Source organism: Phytophthora ramorum (genome assembly GCF_020800215.1).
Source record: "Phytophthora ramorum isolate Pr-102 chromosome Unknown Phyram_PR-102_s0014, whole genome shotgun sequence".
NCBI classification, from domain to species: Eukaryota; Oomycota; class Peronosporomycetes; order Peronosporales; family Peronosporaceae; genus Phytophthora; species Phytophthora ramorum.
Window position 1 is genome coordinate 254374 of NW_027150660.1, and position 18292 is coordinate 272665.

General features: G+C 49.5%; 2 protein-coding genes across 2 annotated transcripts; both read right to left on the reverse strand.

The window, feature by feature from the left end:
- Positions 1 to 6889: 6889 nt before the first annotated feature.
- KRP23_12079 (RxLR effector protein CRE2) lies at positions 6890 to 7513 on the reverse strand (the record flags this gene model as incomplete). Its single annotated transcript, XM_067895948.1, has 1 exon — positions 6890 to 7513. The coding sequence occupies one exon, from the start codon at positions 7511 to 7513 to the stop codon at positions 6890 to 6892; it is 624 nt and encodes a 207-aa protein (XP_067739687.1).
- Positions 7514 to 9344: 1831 nt separating this feature from the next.
- Positions 9345 to 9836, reverse strand: KRP23_12080 (RxLR effector protein 24; the record flags this gene model as incomplete). The annotated part of the gene is made up of 1 exon (XM_067895949.1): positions 9345 to 9836. The coding sequence occupies one exon, from the start codon at positions 9834 to 9836 to the stop codon at positions 9345 to 9347; it is 492 nt and encodes a 163-aa protein (XP_067739688.1).
- Between the last annotated feature and the right edge of the window lie 8456 nt (positions 9837 to 18292).

Sequence of the window (18292 nt, forward strand, 5' to 3'; positions counted from 1 at the left end):
ACCGACCATCGTCGCCCCCAATGTTAATGAAAAGCTACGCAAACCCACAGAGCTTCGTCGTCTGCAAAATTATTTTCTGTAAATATACTTCGACGTATCACCTTTCGCAGCGCTTGGTCTCCATGATGTATTTGATGTCGGGTAATACCAAGCATCCGATCAAAACATCCGTGCCCTATCCAGCGGCCACTTCAATCACCCACAATGTAGAGAGCAAACGTCTCGTCTCCTGCGATTATGTGCCACCCGTCCAGTTGTATTAGACTGATGATGATCCAGGCACAGCGCAGTGAGCGAAGAGCACTGGAGATTTGTGCATGTACTCCGTCGAAATTGATCGGGCGACTACGTGCTGCTGACGTCCGTATCTGCTGTTGATGTCGCGGGGGTCGACGCATTCTTCGCCATCATTTCATCCAAGATAAGGTTTTCAATAGTCTGGTTGATACTCCGACGGCTCTGCTGGTATGCTGCAAAGACCATCTCAGTGAGAAGACCAACTTCGCGGTGCTTCGCTTGCTGCTGTTTAGCGCCCAATTCAGAAGGTACGTTCGAAAGCGTAGGCATCGAAGTCGTGTAAGTGCGGATGGCACACCCAGGAGAACCATCAGGCAGCGTTGCTGTTCCCATTACGCCGTACCCTTTTTGAACAACAAGCACAGGAGAGGTGCCATTATCCCCCGAATTGTCCACCCTTGTGGTGCTGAGCCATACGTACACCATCCGATTCCGCTCGACAAATCGCTTCAAGACCGTAAGGATCACAGTGCTCCCCATGTCCTTGCTCTCATTCAAGCTTGACCCTTTTCGAGGTAATGGGAGATTAGTCCTGGTGTACAGCAACTCGTCGGTGTTCTTGAGGACTGTTACCTGGCTGTCTTCAAGCTTGAGCTTCCCCTCTCCAGACGATCGCCACACAACCTCGTTCAAGAACTTATAGTCGAATGGCATAAATTTCTTCTCCTTGTGCTCGAGATACATGCCATCCGTAGGTGAGTATTTCATATTCGCATCGCCGCTAATATCCACTTCGGGGTCTGATTCCCCCAAACCATGCTCGTTCAAAACCATGTCAACCAGCGGGTACCGAGAGTCCACGTCACGTAACATATCTTCAAGCACCTCATCCGCATTCCGACTGTCCCCTTCGTCCTGGTTGCTGCTTTCCTGTAGCTGGTCCCAAATCTGCACGTCCACACAGCGAGAACGAATCGTTAACTCAAGTTACACACGTGCTTCGACAACAGTAAAAACATACCCGTCGTTTGCGTAGCAACCTCTCGAAGCTCTTCACAAGTCGCATCTGACTCTGCACCATCTCACGCAGTTTAACATTTTCCACCTCCGCGTTGCCCTTCTCCTCTCTCTGCCTCTTTGCAATCCGTTCCCAGAGCGACACCTCCTGCTGAGGCGGCTGTATCATCTCATTCAAGTCTCTCGTCACCATGGCAGTAGAGACATCACCCCCTGCAAATTCCTTCTGCTCCTGTTCTCTCTGCTGCCTCTCCAGCTCCTCTCGATTGCGCTGCTTCAGCGTCGTAAGATCTGCCTCCAGCTCCTCAGCCTTCTCTCGCAAGTACGCGAGCTCTTCTTTCTGTCTCTGACTGGTGCTTTTGTTGGTCTTCCCCTTCTTCTTACTCGGCTCCGTCGTCGACGGAGGTCTTCCCTTTCTGGCCCTGGTAGTTTGGGTTTCTGTGGCGTTTGCTGCCCCCTGAGGCGTCGGGGGCCTCGGAGTAGGCGACGGCAGTGAGACCGAGGCACTATCCACGGGAGAAACTGTTTGCAGTGCCGCCCAGGGCAGCGAATCGTCCGTGAGCGACGCTGCGAAGCTCTCGGCTGAGCCTGACTTGGCTGCGCCTGATACTCGGGCTGGTGGCGTCAATAATGCAGCCTCGAGGCTCGGAATACCGGCGTTCAAAGATGAGGGGTGCAGACTGTGATTATGCAATGTGGGAGACTGTGCGCCGCCCTGTAGCAGCCACAAATCGAGGTCCTGCAGGAAGTCCGTAGGTGTGTCCCCGTCCATAAGTACTTTTTTGCAGCTTTCACTGGGTGTTGGACGGCGCCAAGGGGCTTGGAATGTGTGCAAGACGGCGGCGGAGAAGGCCACGTGGGTTGCAGCGCGAATGGGGCGTGTGGGCGACGAGAGGAAGCGGAGAAGAGGTGCGCTGATGGTGATGCAGTAACTCTGTGAATTGCCAACTGGAAACGTGCGTGGTTTTAGCGCCAGAGGGTGAGAAATTATAGCTAATTCATAGATGTTAATAGTGTATAGTTGACAGCATAAATGTAAGGAAGGAGGTAAAAGCACAGTGTTATGATTATTGTGAGATAAATTAGGCTCAGTCATTTTGTAGCCAATATTTCCTTTGTCAGAATGACGGTTGGCCCTCGTTTTTGAGCCAAAAATACATTACTGGGACAAATGGGTCAACACTCAAAGTCTACTGCAACTTCTTGCACCCGGTACTTCTGCAATGATGGAATCTTTTGCTTGAGAGTCTTGATATTCACTTGCAAAATACCACCCAGGAGCTTTTACAATAACCTATGCATTCACCGTCTTTTTATTCTGTACGTGGTTGGTGTCGGCGTGCAAGACAGTTCCAGACTCATCACATTATCAGCACTTCTAATCGCGTTTGATGAAGAGCAGACTCTCCTCGAGAGGTGCACGATAATGCCGATTCGGTTCTAGAGGTCTTGAAGGGGCGTGGTACCTGTAGTGATCACATGCAATCTCGTAGAATTGCTTCTTGTGATTCTAAAGACATTCTGATGGCGGATACCCCTAGATTGTGCGTGTATCTGGGCCTTAACCCCCTCAAGTAAACGATGAATGTTTACACGCCGCTCGAATCTGCTGCCGACGCCAGGTCCATCAAAATGGTGTTCCTGCCACGGTAGATGTGAAATCTGCACACCGTATAGAAAAAAACTGCGCCACTGGTCTTACTGCATACCTTACCTGTAAGTACACAAGGTTCTGGTACTATTGATGAATCACAAAAGACAACCCACAGCTAGCCCTCAACGACCCAGCAAATATCTTTTGACAGTTTACACTGAGAATATCTGACGGAAGGGGGTGGGCCGCACCATCACGTATTGGTCGATCCTCTATCGTCCACCACATATTGTGCATTTCCGAGGTGGAGCCGGCCTTGGTGGTAGCCCTAGAACCTCCGGTTTTCCTGAACAGTTTCCTAAAGCATAAAGATACAATCACTGGGGATTCTGGCCAAAATGGTTGAGATAGAGTGTCTGTTCCCAGGTAAGGTAAGTCCGCATCTTCAGATCACATTTAGTTGCGCTCTGTATCATCAGTTCCTGGCTTCGCGTCAAATACATATGATCGTTCGTCTTAAAGATGGCGTCGTTCATGAGGGGGTCATCACCACCTAAGCACCTACCGAACTATTCACAGAAATTATACTCGAAGTGATGTCTTGATGGTACTTTATTCGACGCAGCCTAGCCATTTTTCATCCACCGGGTTGCACACAGGCCCGACGCCTCTTTCGATTTGAAATCGTCGAAGAGCGATGTAGTTGTTGTCGGCAAGACACGAAAGAACTTGAAACCGCGTGTTGTAGCAGATGCCCGTTCTGTTGCCAGGTAGAAAACATTGCCGAAAGGGTTGACCCTCACACATGTCGACCGTCAGTTGTGTAGGGAAGCTGAGGTAGTCTGGTGTATCAAACGGCGAAGGTTGGCATATCGCTGGACTAAACCGCTCAAACACAAGCTGTGTACCGACATTCCCTAGAAATGGGGCGGGCGCAAGACTCGAACCTGCATCGTCCGAGAGGCAAGTGGCTGCAGGAATTCCGGCAGACGGATAACCCGCGCATGAAACATGACTCAAGTTGCAAGATCCGAGAAATCCATTGCAGCAAATGTGGTTTGGTCGAAGCACAACAAACTCGACCAGATTTTGCAGGGGTGTCAAGTCGGGTAACTGCTCCATGTTCGGCAAGAGTGATAGTATAAGGCGACTGAGGTTGGGTACGTAGTCCAGGTTAGGTAGCGTACGAAGCTGCGGTATCCAAGCCAAAGACAAACTTTGCAAGTTCGGAACCCCAGTGAGAGGCGGGATGCGATCGATATTTTCCTGAAGTCCGAAGTGCACCATTGACAGGCGAGGCAAGCCGCTAAACAGGTTCTCTGGTAAGCCCATCAAGTTTGGATAATTGTGTTTCCCTTCAATTTGACTACATCAACACAGTAACGAAGCTATGAGCGATGTAGGTTACAGTGCAAAATTTACTGCCCGCACTCACATTGTTTCGAGGCTCTGTAGCTCACTTGTCCAGGAAGGGAGATGTTGAGTGTGGGTGTACATCATATGACTGGTATTGAAGAAGAGACAAATAACACAAGGTCAGAAGACGCGAGGTGTAGAGATCGGAGTTGCTATGGCTAACATAACGCACATGACTCTGATATCACGGCACTTTCGAAGCTCTTCCGGCCATTCTAAAAGCTGGCGGTTGATCACTTGAAGGGACCTGAGCATCCCGGCACCAGCGAGAGCTTTCACTTTGTCGTATGCGTCGATAGGATGTATCCATTCCTCATAAGTCTTGGGTGTGAGATTGACATCGATAAGAATGAGGCATGGACAATAAGTATCGCTGGTTTCCCACTGGTGTGCATACACAACACATTCCGGATGTGAAGAACACAACGCGGTTGAATCTGCGACAGCTTTGTGAGTTGATAGTAACACTACCAAGCTCACTGCAACGAACACGGCCGTGATCGCTTTGGGAACTGGATTCTGCGTAGCATTTGTCGGTGTAATAAGCCTCTTCACAATCAATTCGCGATGCCGTGTCCAAACAATTGCCTGAAGTAAACGCTCGAAGCGATAACAAAACGTCAGATTCATACTGATGCGTAACCCAAAATCCACGAGTGAGTCGATGCGGAGCGAGTCGAAATTTACACGAAAGAGAGCAATTTCTGACTGGTCTGCAAATGACCGAGCGAGATGTTCGAAGCTGCCAGCCGGGAGTTTCTCCAGGTATGTGAGATAAACTTCTCGATCAAAGTCGAAATTATAGTAGCAGTAGACAAGCGTTGTGATCGGGAACAACACTGCTGCCGACAAGTCGAAACTGAGAGGTACACAGAGAATTCAGTACTACGGCGTTCATCGTTTTTTCCAACAGAAAACGTACACAGAGTCGATGAAAACTTCTGTCAGCGCTGAAAATCGGTCGGTGAGCACGTTCACGACGCACGACAACGCGTTCACTGCCAAGAAAGTAGCAAAACCATAGGTGAGGCTGACGGGGCTTCCACTTTGCAGAAGCTGACGAAGTAGCGCTGTCTCCATGGCCAGGTCTATTAGCTTGAGAAATGCATTCTGCAAAATAATGCTGTTAACAAGTACTACAGTAATTGAAGTAAAATTCAACACATGACGCCTACCCATTTTTTGCGATTTCGTCCCTCGAAAGCTGTAAGCTCCTCCCAAACAAGTCGGAGACGTTTATATGTTGGTCGTCTATTCCTCATCCAGGAGTGCGGGCCTGTGACACTAGTCGTTGAACGACTGGTATGATAAGCTGAGCCGAACAACTTATCGCGCCATAGCAACATCCGCAACGTCACGACCAAGTAACAAGTGTCCACAATAGCCAACCCCATAGCTCCAGCAAGAACCATTTGCGGATGAGCATCGTTAAATAACCAGAACTGTCCATTGTCGTACGAACTCGTGTCCATGAGCATATTCGCTGCTTTGTTTGGTGCAAGAGCCAAGAAAATCAGCCACGATGTCCATGCTAGACAGACAAGGAGTATAACCAGCATCGGAACTCCAAGTACACCAAACGCCTGACCGAATGAGAGAGACCCATTTTGTTGTCGTCCAAGTATTCGCTTACTCTCTAGTTTGAGTTCTTCCGTTGTAGGACCGGTAGGGAGAATTTGATTGATTTTTACCGTGCTTGGCTCAGATGGTGCTACTCGATTCACCTGCGAAGCTCTCGGACCTCTGGGGCACAAGTGGGTTTCATGCTGGGTGCTGGGTGCGACGATCATTGCCCCGTTCGTCAAGGTTGACATTGCAACCGAGTAGGCGTACCGGGGCAACGCTAGCATCGATTGTGTATTTTTGCCTCTGAAACCATTGCATCACAAACATACTCCGATACTGTTTTTCCTCAACGACTAAACGTGAAACGTGTTTAGGATACTCTTGGAATAGATCGTGAGCACGCTGAATCAAGTCTGAAGGGCACATTAGTTGCGCCTTGAAGTCCTTCATGGTATCCAGGAAAGTGTTGTAGATGAGTGGCTGGATACCTCCACTCGTTCAAGTACTGCATAACACCGAGAACATTCGTGGGGTTCTGCACGGAAGATGGAGTTTTTCGTGGCCTTAACGGTTGAAACGCAGTTCTTCCAGACTTTATGGACGCCATCATTTTGGTCTTAGGAGTCGTCGAGCTTGTTTTTTCAATTGCTCTTGTGGTACTTTAAATGGAGACACCACCTGTTTAGGCTTGTGGAAAATTTGGCTGGAATAACGAGCTCCGCGCAGTAGTTTCTCGTGAACTTGAGCAGGCCGAACCCATCGTTGGCATGCTGTACATTCGTAGAAGCTCATTGTTTCCTCTTGTGGATGTCCAAATTTGCGTCTTGATTTCCGACCAACTCCACCAATTTATCTACTTCGTCCCTGAAGGAATACAAGAGAAAGCCGCAAAAGAATTGAGCCACGTGAGCTTCTGATCAACAGGAAGAGCCAGGTTTGGACCCAATGTGATTTCCCGGGGCGGCCTGTTAGAATGTTCAAATCTCAGTCTAACGCAGCGAAAACCTGTTTCCTTCTCTAGAGCATTTGCTAACCGCGCTACCTCCTCTGTTGTCCGACTCAGTCCAAGGCTTTGATAACACCCTTCGCGACGTTCGTGTCATACCATTTTTTGTAGAAGGCCATAGCTCTCTTGTTTCCTGATCCCATATTCATGGCTTGGAGGCTGATCGGCGTTCTTCCCTCTCTGTACAATGTCATGGCCAAGTCTTCACCGATTTCGTTCACCCGCTTGGTCACACGATCAGTCATAGTGTTTGACAATTTCCCCAAGAAAGCCTTGATTCTATCCAAAATGCTTGAGATCGAGATCATTCGTTCCTCCTCATCCCACCCGGCGTAGGGCTTGTTGTCGTCTTCGTCGTTGGTTTCATTGTCGTTAGCATGGACTCTTAGACTCCTTTTACCGTCGGCGATATATTCGGAAGATAGACCACGGGCCGGTGACGCAGGGGTTTCGATTGATTCCAACTTCGAGGTCTTCGGCGTATTGGCGTTTGCAATCTTGGACGGAGCCGCGTCAGTGCTTGCGAGGAGAGTGACCAAAGTCACGAGCAAGACCCACAACAACAGACGCATGACTGTAGCTGAAGGCGAACGAAAGTTGGAGGAGGAGTGTTGGTTCGGGAGAGTCGATTGAGGAATGATCCGATCCGTGCCGGTCTCGGCGAAGTTGCGATACATTCTTGGTTTTTAATGCAGTCGGCAGGAGCACACCGAGAGAGGAGGGGTGACATGCAAAACGTAAAAGACCAACGAAGACAAGCGTACGGAGCATTGCACTCACCAGGTGATAGACGATTTTTGAAGCCGGAGGGCAGCGACCCCCTTTGCGGAGCCCATGATAGGGGATGACATCCGTCCTCCTCCTCCTTCTAACCACAAGCCCTTTAAATACCAAGCGCAAACCATCACACAACGTCATCGCGAATTGTTGACGTGCTGTCAGACTACGCATCAACAAAGTCGAAGAAGCTCTAAAATTTCCAGTTTGACATAGGATACGAAACTACCGGTACATGCAGTAAATTAACATGCAGGTAGTAAATCAGTGCGTGTGGTTTATCCTTAGCCTGAGTGGTTCGCTTCGAGCAGCTTCATGAGCTTTAAACAGCTTCGGTTGCATGGCCTGCTCACTTTTACCGTCGTCGCACCATGCATGTCAAGTCACTGCCTACCGGCGTTCTTGACGTGCTCGACTGACGCCGGCGATCATCTTGCTGATGACCACAGCATCCAGACACGGCAATAGCATGTTGTCCAGCTCGCAGCTGTACGCAACGTTCATGGTAGCGCCACTCAAAGCACACCAGCACTTGAAACTGCATGACCCAAACGGCAAACCGAAAACTGGGGTTCGTTTCTGGCACAGCGGGCACTTGGCACTTGGTTGCACTTGGCCTCCTCGTCCAACCGTGGCAGCACGCGCAGGTTGTGGAACTGGTGGCCGCACGCGAACGTAGCTATGGTGCAGTAGCACGTGGCATCCTGTACGGAGTCGAGGCTGAGTCCACAGTGACCGCACGCCAAGTCGGCGAAGTCGTCAAACTCGTTCGTCAGAGGTGAACGCTACCAGGGATGATGTGATCTCGTCTCCGTGCCCTCGTCCAGAGACATCGTGGGCTCGGTCGCGTCAGAGGCTGAGTTAATGTGCTTCAGTTTGAGCACCGCGTCGTCCTTGCAGTCATCCAGCAGGATTCCTGCAGGAAGGCGGTGAATTCTTTTCGGACTTGATCGCGGAGGATGGGGCAGCCAACATTGCCGTGGTTGACCAGTTAAGCCTTGACAATCTTCACCATCAGCAGCAGCGACAGCCAGCGGCTCTTGACGGTGCTGGGGCCGTTCCTGCAGAAGAACGAGACCCCCGAGAGCCACATTCACGATCCACCTGCACTCGGTGTTACGCTGCAGCCCTGCACTCGTCGAAGATGTGCGATACCGTCCACGAGGTAGCGCGCTGGTCTATCGCTGACTGGTACGTGAGCTGCAGACTCCTGGAGCATTGCCTATCCATCTCAGGTAACACCACGGGCTTGGCAAGCTTGAAGCTGCTGGCCTCCATAGGGCAACGGTTTTTATACTCATTCTTCTTTTATTATATCTTCTTATATTTAAATATATGCACAGGATGATGCTGTGAAGCAATCGCAGCTTGAAGCTATTATTTGATTCTATGCTTTTCTGATCATGTACCTCAAAACCAATGCCCATCAGCTCCACAATGGCGTCGACCATGTTGGAGGTGACCCCAACACAATATAACCACACTGCAAGCGACGTGTAGCATCGACTTCTGGTCAACAGGAAGAACCATACAAGAAAACATTACGCTTATGAGCCGAAGAAGAGGTTTTGTTTGAAAAGCGTGCAAGTTCCTTGGAGGTAATCTTTAGGCTTGACCCAATGTGATTTCTAGGGTGCCTGTTACTACGTCCAAACCTCAATCTAACGCAGCGAAAACCTGTTTCCTTCTCTACAGCATTTTCTGACTGCGCTACCTCCTCTGTAGTCCAACTCAGTCCAAGGCTTTGATAACTCCTGCCGCGACGTTTTTGTCATACCACTCTTTGTAGAAGGCCTTGAACTTCTTCGTGCCTCGAACGGTGGCCGGCGTTGCTCCCATCCTGTACAATTTCATGACAATGGCTTCGTTCCATTTGTTTAGCAGTTTGGTCACAGCTTGAGCCATACTGTTTGACCGTTTTCCCACAGCGGTCTTCATTCTCGTAATAATGTTTGAGATCGAGAGCGCTCTTTCCTCGTCGGTGTAGGACTCCACGCTGCCATCGTCGTCTGGGACATCATCGTTACCACGGACCCTCAGGCTTCGTTTACCGACAGCGGTATGTTCAGAAGATAGACCACAGGCCGGTAACGCAGGGGTTTCGATTGATTCGACTTTCGAGGTCTTCATCGTATTGGCGTTTGCAATCTTGAACGACACCGCGTCGGTGCTTGCGAAGAGGGTGACCAAAGTCACGAGCAAGGCCCACAACAACAGACGCATGACTGTAGCTGGAAGCGAACGAAAAGTTGGTGGGCGGGTGTTGACTCGGGAGTCGATTGAGGAATGTCCCAGTGCAGAGATCCGTGCCAGTCTGGATCAAATGGGGTCGTATTAGTACATACATTTGAATTGATGTTGGCTACAATTTCAGGCTGAAATCAATGATGTCGTGAAATCATGAGGATCAGAATCTGATCATAGGATTCGCAGTGAATACTAGTATGCAAATCTGTCACGGATTCACCTGCATCACAGGGCAAGCAGTCAGCGCGTCCGTGGAGATACTCAATAGCAACAACATTAGGTCCACCCAAGGCAGGTGCTTCGATACAAGTTTCCGCAGCAGGAAAGATACGACTTGACCAATGCCGAGTGTAGGGTTTAGTTGATGCAGAATTAGTGGACAGCAATTCTGGGACGCCAAAACATAGGTTTAGCTGGTGCGCACAGATTTATAAAAGTACGTGCCCACCCGCAGCATCTGTTCCGCATCTTTTATAATATGAGCTACGAGAGCAGCATTGTGCACATTCTGATGCTTGCATCCACCGCCGAAGGCCAGAGAGAAGCGTGATCGTCGGCGCGGTCAACACTACCTCACGAGAGCCGACCTCCACCCGGAGCCACGATATGGAACGGCATGAGAGGCGATGTACGGCGCTGGAAATGACAGACCGTTTATCACTGCAACTGAATTTGATGTTAGCTGCTTCCACTACTTGCTTTCGCACTATGAACTCAGGTAGGGTGCAAACAGTCAACGGCATGAGTTGTCACCTTCATTTTCACTTAACGCCGGAGGAGTGTGGGATGCTGTCGAGTGGCTGTCCTCTTCATTGCTCAAAGCTCTTTCGTCTCCAACGTCGTTCTCCATAGACACCTTTTCTTCAGTCCGGCGCTGGATCTGACGGGCCACCCGGACATTTTCAGGGCACCTTGGATCCCCCGTTGGCTTCTTGACGTTTAGTAACGCTTGAAATTTCTTCTTGAGCGGCAGAACGTCACTAATGAACTCCAGGAGCACGCCCAGATCGTGGGGGCTGCAATTCTCGACACCTGCGACCCTCCCGCGCCTTGTCGTGATGCTTGTGGTTGGTGATAACAGCTCAAAGGCTTGAATAGGTTCTTTTACACGCCTCCAAGTTGAGAATTCCCAGCTCCTGCTCGCTCCGCTGCTGTCGCCCGGCCTTGGTGTCCACCTCCGCGTCTGTGGTGGGCAGTCTGGAGTCTTGAGCTTGATGCGGGACAGACCTTGATGCGGAAAAAGAGTGTGGCTTGTTAGTTGATGGTATTAAGATTGACAGGTAGAGTGCTTAAAAGAGGTCATTTTATTCATGTTCGCAGGTTTATTCTGCCAAAACCCAGATCCAGGTATGAAATCTGAAGGGGGGGGGGGGGGGCTCTTTCAGAATTTTGAGTCTGAACCGCTGCCTTTAATCACTTGAAGAATAAAATGGTTTTTCCTTGTATCGGGTAGGGCAAATCTTGGATCTGAACCAGATCAAATGGCTGCGGGAATCGCTCCAGTATGAGTGTACCCGGTAGCGTGTGAGTGTGGGGGATGGCGGCTGGAAGTAGAATGCGCCGTCACCTGCAGTTCGGGTGGATGGAGGTCGCGTGGCCCCACAGCCACCATACATTTACATAATATTAGGTACACTATACTATACTTCACTACACCTGAGTAGTTTTTGACTCCAACCCTATTGGCCACGCCATAGCCAATCCGCATACACTCACCCTTCCTCCAGCAGTCGCGTTCATTATGTCTGTATCCCCAAAAAAGTAGCGCAGCCCAGTGGACTCCTGGCCCAGAATTCGGCTGACCCCTGTCACCTTCGCCTTGATCTGATTGGTCAGTGGTTTGGATAAATTCCACTCCTGCCGGTGTTCTTCCTGTGGCGATTCGTCAGCATGCCCTCTCGCTCCGCTTCGCCCCTCAGCGATGGTCCGTAGTCAAAGTTCGGCTTCTGAGTCACAGTATGCTTCGCCCACAGAGTCCAAGTATCCTCTCCAGTCCGTTGAAGAACTGCTGGACGCGATACTGGATTGGGGTCCAGCACCATTGACATATCTGTTGGCAATCGACTTGCCTCGCTTTCGCTTTTGCAGAAGTGGTGCCGCAGTAAAACTTGACAGCAGATTAACAACATTGAGAGCGTCAACGTTCAGGTCGAGCTCTCGCAGTACACGCTTTTGACGCTCTGAAACCTCGAACAACCTACGAGGCAGGATTTCCTTCCCCATGACGACAGCGACGTGCGGGAGTGTATCGCGCTGCACAACGGGCTTTCAACCAATAATCCCCTTCAGCATTACATCGAATGACAACGGGAAAATGCCAGTCTTCTCAAACCTCTTCTTGGCGTTGCTTTCACCGCATGCTTTAATCAAAGGATCACACGCAATGCCAGTTACATTGTCTTTAATCGGCAGCCATTGATCGTTCCATGAAGTGCGCGGTAGTGGACTATCTCCTCAACACCTCGGTCACCACCTTCCGATAGATACACCAACTGCGGAACACGCTCGGCATCGAGCGGTACGAGCCCCAGGGTACGCAGACGAAGTAACTCACGGGATACTCGATACGCTCGGGCCGCTTTCTTACGGGTATGCCGTCGTACACCGCGGCAACAGCATCTATCCAGGTAACCTGAGGGTACTGCTTAATCAGTGAGCTTTTCGAGTCTGTTGTGTTGGATGTTTTGGTCGGAGGGGGCGTGCGATGGCTCAAGCGAAAGAGCGGTCCTCTGCCTTTCATTTTGCTCTTCCCAATTGAGCCCTAAGCCGGTATTGTGTCTCTAGACGCAGTCCAAATACAGGACCATTTTTCCTTATTGACTTGCATTTCTATGTGGAGCGGGTGACCCTATATATATCCTGACCCGAAATACGTCTGACATGGATACCCCATTTCAGTGTATCAGGCAAGCACAATTTTTCTATTTATTGAATATGATAGAGAACGTGTTGTGTACACCACATCACAAATGTGGTGCTGTAGATAACCGTTACCATCTGCTACAGGAGAGGATGGGATGACCGCATTGGACGGAACTAAAGAAGAACGGCTGGGCGTCAAAGATACCCACTGGTCTCTCTCACGATTCCACATGCAACAACCAGGGAAAATGTAAAAGGATATATGCGGAGTTGATTTCTTCGTCGGTGAGGAAGAACTGACAAGATATTTGGACCGTATCGATCTTGGTATGCTCTGCTGTGTCAGCTTGCGGGTGACGTGGCTTTGACGAGTACGGGTAGCAGAAGAGGTAAAGTACAATAACCAGGAGACGGGAAAGCAACTCCCGGTACGAACCGAGGAGAATAATCGGGTATCCATCTCTGAAAACGTGCCAGATAAACCAACCGGTATGGGTTGTTGTTATTCATTATTGTACAAATTGGAGTGGTGGCTTGTCCAGTATCCTGCCGTGTATGGTGTCTCTGTTTGTGGCGCATGGTTTGGTAGACTAGTTTTCCAAACACATTAACCTATCGAACACCATCGGTGAGGCGTGAGGAGACAAGACCTGGCTCGGGAATTTCTCGCTCATCCGTTTGGTAACTTGCCAGGCAAGGTGTGTACAAAACAGCGCGACGTCAAATGCGCTGGTGGAAATAGCAAACCTCCAAAGGAATTCTCATTGAGGATGTCGACGAGTTCGCAGTTCTTACAAACACAGATTTTTAAACTGTGTTTGTCGTGCTCTGACTCAGGTCTCGTTTTCCCGTGCTTTCGTGACTTAACCCTTTCGCGATACGAGGGCGCTTTTTCGCCCTTTAAATCATATCCCAAATGTGGGTGAGAAATGGCCTTCGAGCTTTACAGCTGTTTTCACCTACCTGATTTGGTTACTACCAATAAAAATGCACGAGACAGCAGGGCTAGGCCTAATTTTTGGGAAGCCGTCTGATATATTCTCTACTGGTACAGAAATATCGTAAGATATCGTGCCATGTCGCCCAAATCACTCGATTTGCTTGCCATAAAACGTGAGTTTCCCCATCCTTTCTTCATCATTCTGAGCATAAAATGTGGAGATCAGATCTCTGCTGTCCGCAATGGAGGGCCACTTGTGGCCCGCCACTAGCATACAAAGGCTAAGATGTATTCATCCTATTTGATCGCCAGCCCATACAAAATCAAAGAGCAATGCACATTTGCTTTCCACCATGAAGACAAGCTTCCAAGACTGGGAGGACAAATTGATGGTGCAGATAGCACTGCAGTTTGAACAAGATGGAATACGTATAACATGGGACTACGTCGTGTGCCGCATGGCGAAGACGAAGCGCACAGCACGCGCTCTCCAGCTACGTTTGATCAGCCTCAAGCGCACTTATGGCAAAATAGTAGGCAACTTCCCGCCTTGCTCCTTTGGAAATATCAAGCCCAGGTCTCTATGGCCAACAACAAGAAGTCCCTAGACTACAGCGCCGCCGTTGAGCGCGACGGCTGGCAACGCGGAGCCACTCCAGTTCTGGCCAGACAGCGAGATCAACGACGACCCCAACCGGTACGAGCTCCACGCCACTAGCGCGGGCGCTAGCAACACGGCTCTCCACTCCCTCAGTGCCAGCAAGACTAAGGGTGGGACCGAACCCTGCGACTTCTGCAGTACCAGTGACGCCGCCAGCATGTAAAGATGCGCTACTGGGGCAACCCGAAGCTGCACGAGCGATTGCAGCTATTTTTGATGGTGTAAGCGCAGGAGATGTGTGCCAACAAGCTGGGCAAATGCATGGAAATGCCGGGGAAGTTCTCCCGGCAGGCGTTGCAGTGATCGAAGCCATGGGGCCATTCAACAGTCAGGACACCTTTATCGATATCGGCGCTGGTATTGGCAACGTGCTTGTTCAAATTGCTCTGACTTCCAACATAAAATCGTGTACTGGACTGGAGGTGCTGGTGGACTTGTCGATACTTGGCAAAGCCCGCATCCAAAGTCATGCGAGCGGGTATCCTCTCCTCCAAAAAGTGACAAGGTAATTGGAGATGTGGCAGACACAGCTCTAACCTCGAAGGCGCCGATGTGTGATTCTACGATTGTATATGCTAACAACCTCTTGTTCGAGGAACCTGCTAAGCTCGTACTATCACGAGAGCTGGGTAGCATGCCAAGAGCCCGAGTTGCCGCCGTAAGTAGACAATTTTGCCCGAGGCATCGCTCGACATGTGTGCAACCTTTCTGCTCTACGTGGAGATTCATACAAACGTTTGAAGTACCGTGCAACTGAAAATGGACAGCGCCCCACATATACATTTACCGACGTCTCCACTAACCAATACATGGCCATTATTGCATTTCAATAGACGCCTGCACCTCAGCCCCACGTCGTCGTCGCCTGCCAGAGAGCTCTCGCCAACGCCACTGTCACTGACCGCAGCAGTCCCTCCTTCTCGTCCACCTCCGCGTCCTCGGCCACGGCCATGAGCACCAGCACTGTCTCCAATCTGTATCGCTACACAGACGCAGTCAACGCATATCACAATGCGAGTCACCGCACAGACACCAATAGTGCGTGCAGCACAGACCTTGCATATCGACGACTGCTTTCAAGATCTTGCCTGTACCATCAGCAGCTTCCGTAGTCGCAGCAGCTTCCTCACGACACATAGCTAACACCCGAGAGATATGCTATGCTTCGCTCTCCTGCTACAAACACGACGTAGGTTCTTAACGTAGCGCAAAATAGCAACTTCGCCCAGCAGGTAGTCCTTGCCTTCGACGCCCCGTGGATTACCGCCTGGTCGGATGTATCGATAGCGGCAATCCAGGCTCTGACCGCCTGACGGAGGCTTTGAAGTCCAGCCGGCCTTGCGCAGGTTTTGCCACGCATGTCGGAATTGCAAAACGCCGCCGTATGCGCTTGCGGGTATCGCAGCACCATCTATGTGAGGCGTCTGCGTTTCCTTGCTGTGGTGGGGCCACTATTAGAGTTCCTCTTCGCCATCCACCGCCGTCACTTCCGCCGCTGTCGTTGCTTCTCTTCTGATTTTATTCTGGGGGAAGGGGATCTGGAGGCCAGCAGGCACCGTCACATCGTGATTTGAGTATAAAGGTCTGTAAATCAGGCATTAGCTATTGTATCAAAACAGATCATCATATTAAATCTTAGAATATATTTTTTCAGCGTGCTCGAATAGGCGCGAAACTTGGCGCGCGTACGCTGACATACAAAGTTTAGTACTTACGCTGGTATCAACAGCCACGAATACAAATTTTATAGTGGAAATACCATGGACGCATTTCATGCCTCGTGTGTCGCACGCGTACACGCGAGTCTCATCTGTAATGTGTCTGCTTAGACCGTGTGCGCACGTGTATGAGAAAGCGTAGGTGTATTTAACTTAGGTTCAGTATACTTGTATCCGCAAGTATACTTAAACCTAGATAAAGGAACCGAACGATAGCTTTGGCGCCAAATGAGAACTGTATTGATTGTAAATGGGGTTTCCTCCTAAAACTGATATTTCTAATGAGAGGTTCTGCCATTGGATGGCTGGCAGAACCCCTATCTATTGAATGACTCTCATTGGTAGAAAGGTGTTACTTTCTACCAGTCATATGCCTTTTGCTATGAATGTGGACCACCCTGTGGAGTGGTCACCTGAATGTATTCCTTAGTGCATGTTGCACTAAGGTAGGAGGTGAACCGACTGTGTAGCCGTGCTACATCATTACTGATTGCCTTTGCTGCTCTACTGGCTGATATGTTGGGCGGAAAGCATACAACACTATAAGCGATTCGTATCTAGCCCCCTAGAAATGTCCGCCGCGGCATCCAGCCATATCCGCGTCGTGCTCACCGGCGATTCCGCGCCACCATCAATATCGCGGGCACCTACAGACCTCTTTCTTCGCAGCTCCCGAAGCCATGTCGTCGACGTCGTCGCCCAGAAAATGGAATGTGTTGCGGTAAACTTACACCAAAAATATTTATTTTGCTTGATAACTTACGACAGCGGTACATCGTACCTTTTATTTTAGCCAACAAACACTTTGTTTGACTAGTCGCGCAAGTTGTTTTTAATATTAGTCAATCCACTTCGATCGGACAAAGTACCGTGAAATCCTAAAAGGGCGGAAAATGCGACCATAAAGAGCCTCAATCTCTGCCATGTGCCGCTCCTGAGGGATTGTTGACTTCAACTTACAATCCTCAACGATACGGACAACTACCGTGAAATCCTTAAAGGGCGAAAAATGCGACCTTTAAGTTTTAATTCACATGAATTTGTATACTATACAAAATGTAGGTGGCTCGCGAAAGGGTCAACAAGCTACCGCCAATGCTTCATTTCCTATAAAACATGGTATTATGTCAGTACGTACTATAACGTGTCTTCTTTTACCCTGCACGCCGGGCTTGGTCGTATGTCTACAGACAACGACAGTGAAATCCGTACCCCCACTGAATTATATCCACCATAGAAATTAGACGGGACAACTGGACAAAGAAATCCGTACCCCTAGGTGATTTGCGATTTATGATTGGTAAAAAAGAATGTATTTTTATTCTGTAGTTGGACAACAGGATATCTCGGAATAGATTTTTCAAAACTACGAACAACACAGTGCTTTTGTGTTGAAAACCCGTGTCTAAACAAAAGTTAATAGACCAAATATGTCAGAATAAGTTGTTAAATATTCGAAAATAATTGATGCTTACCGCTGTGCAAACCGCTGACACAAGCGCATCAGTGCATTCACACGTCTTTCGTCACTTGACTTCGATGCTAGATACGCATCTAACCAAGCGTGGTGCTCTTGTTTTATACTTCTCTGTCCGGCCAATTTATACGAGTTTGGTTTTTTTGTTTACCACACAAAATGTTACATGAATTTGCCGCAGCACCATCGACAACATCTGGAAACTCAGGAGTTGCCCCAAGGCGCTGACAGCGCCACGGCAGCCTTACCCGAAACGTTCTCGCCGTTTTACTGTCGCTGAACTCGGTCAGATTGTCGCCGCAGTGCCCCTCTGCAAGCGGCAAACCATCCGAGCGTTGGCTGAAGCTACAAACATTTCGCGCTCGACTCTACACGACTACTTCAAGGTCAAGTCTTTCCGGCGGGTCACCTCACGTGTGAAGCCCACGCTGACAAGAACCAGAGGTTGTCGTTCGCTCTTAACCACGTGCGTCGACCCATCGGTACGTATTTCACTATGATTATAAGCTGTGCTATCTTATAATTCAATTTATTAATAACTTGTATTTGTATATGCTTCTGGTTGTAGGAGCACGTTCGTACCGGTTTGACTTTATGTATGACGTTGTCCACATTGATGAAAAATGGTTCAACATGTACAAGGCGTCAAACCGCTACTACCTTGCATCTGATGAGAATCTACCGTATCGCTCGTGCCCAAATAAGCGGTATATCGGTAAACTAATGTTTTTGGCTGCGGTTGCTCTCCCACGCTACGATTTCGGTCGAAATCGT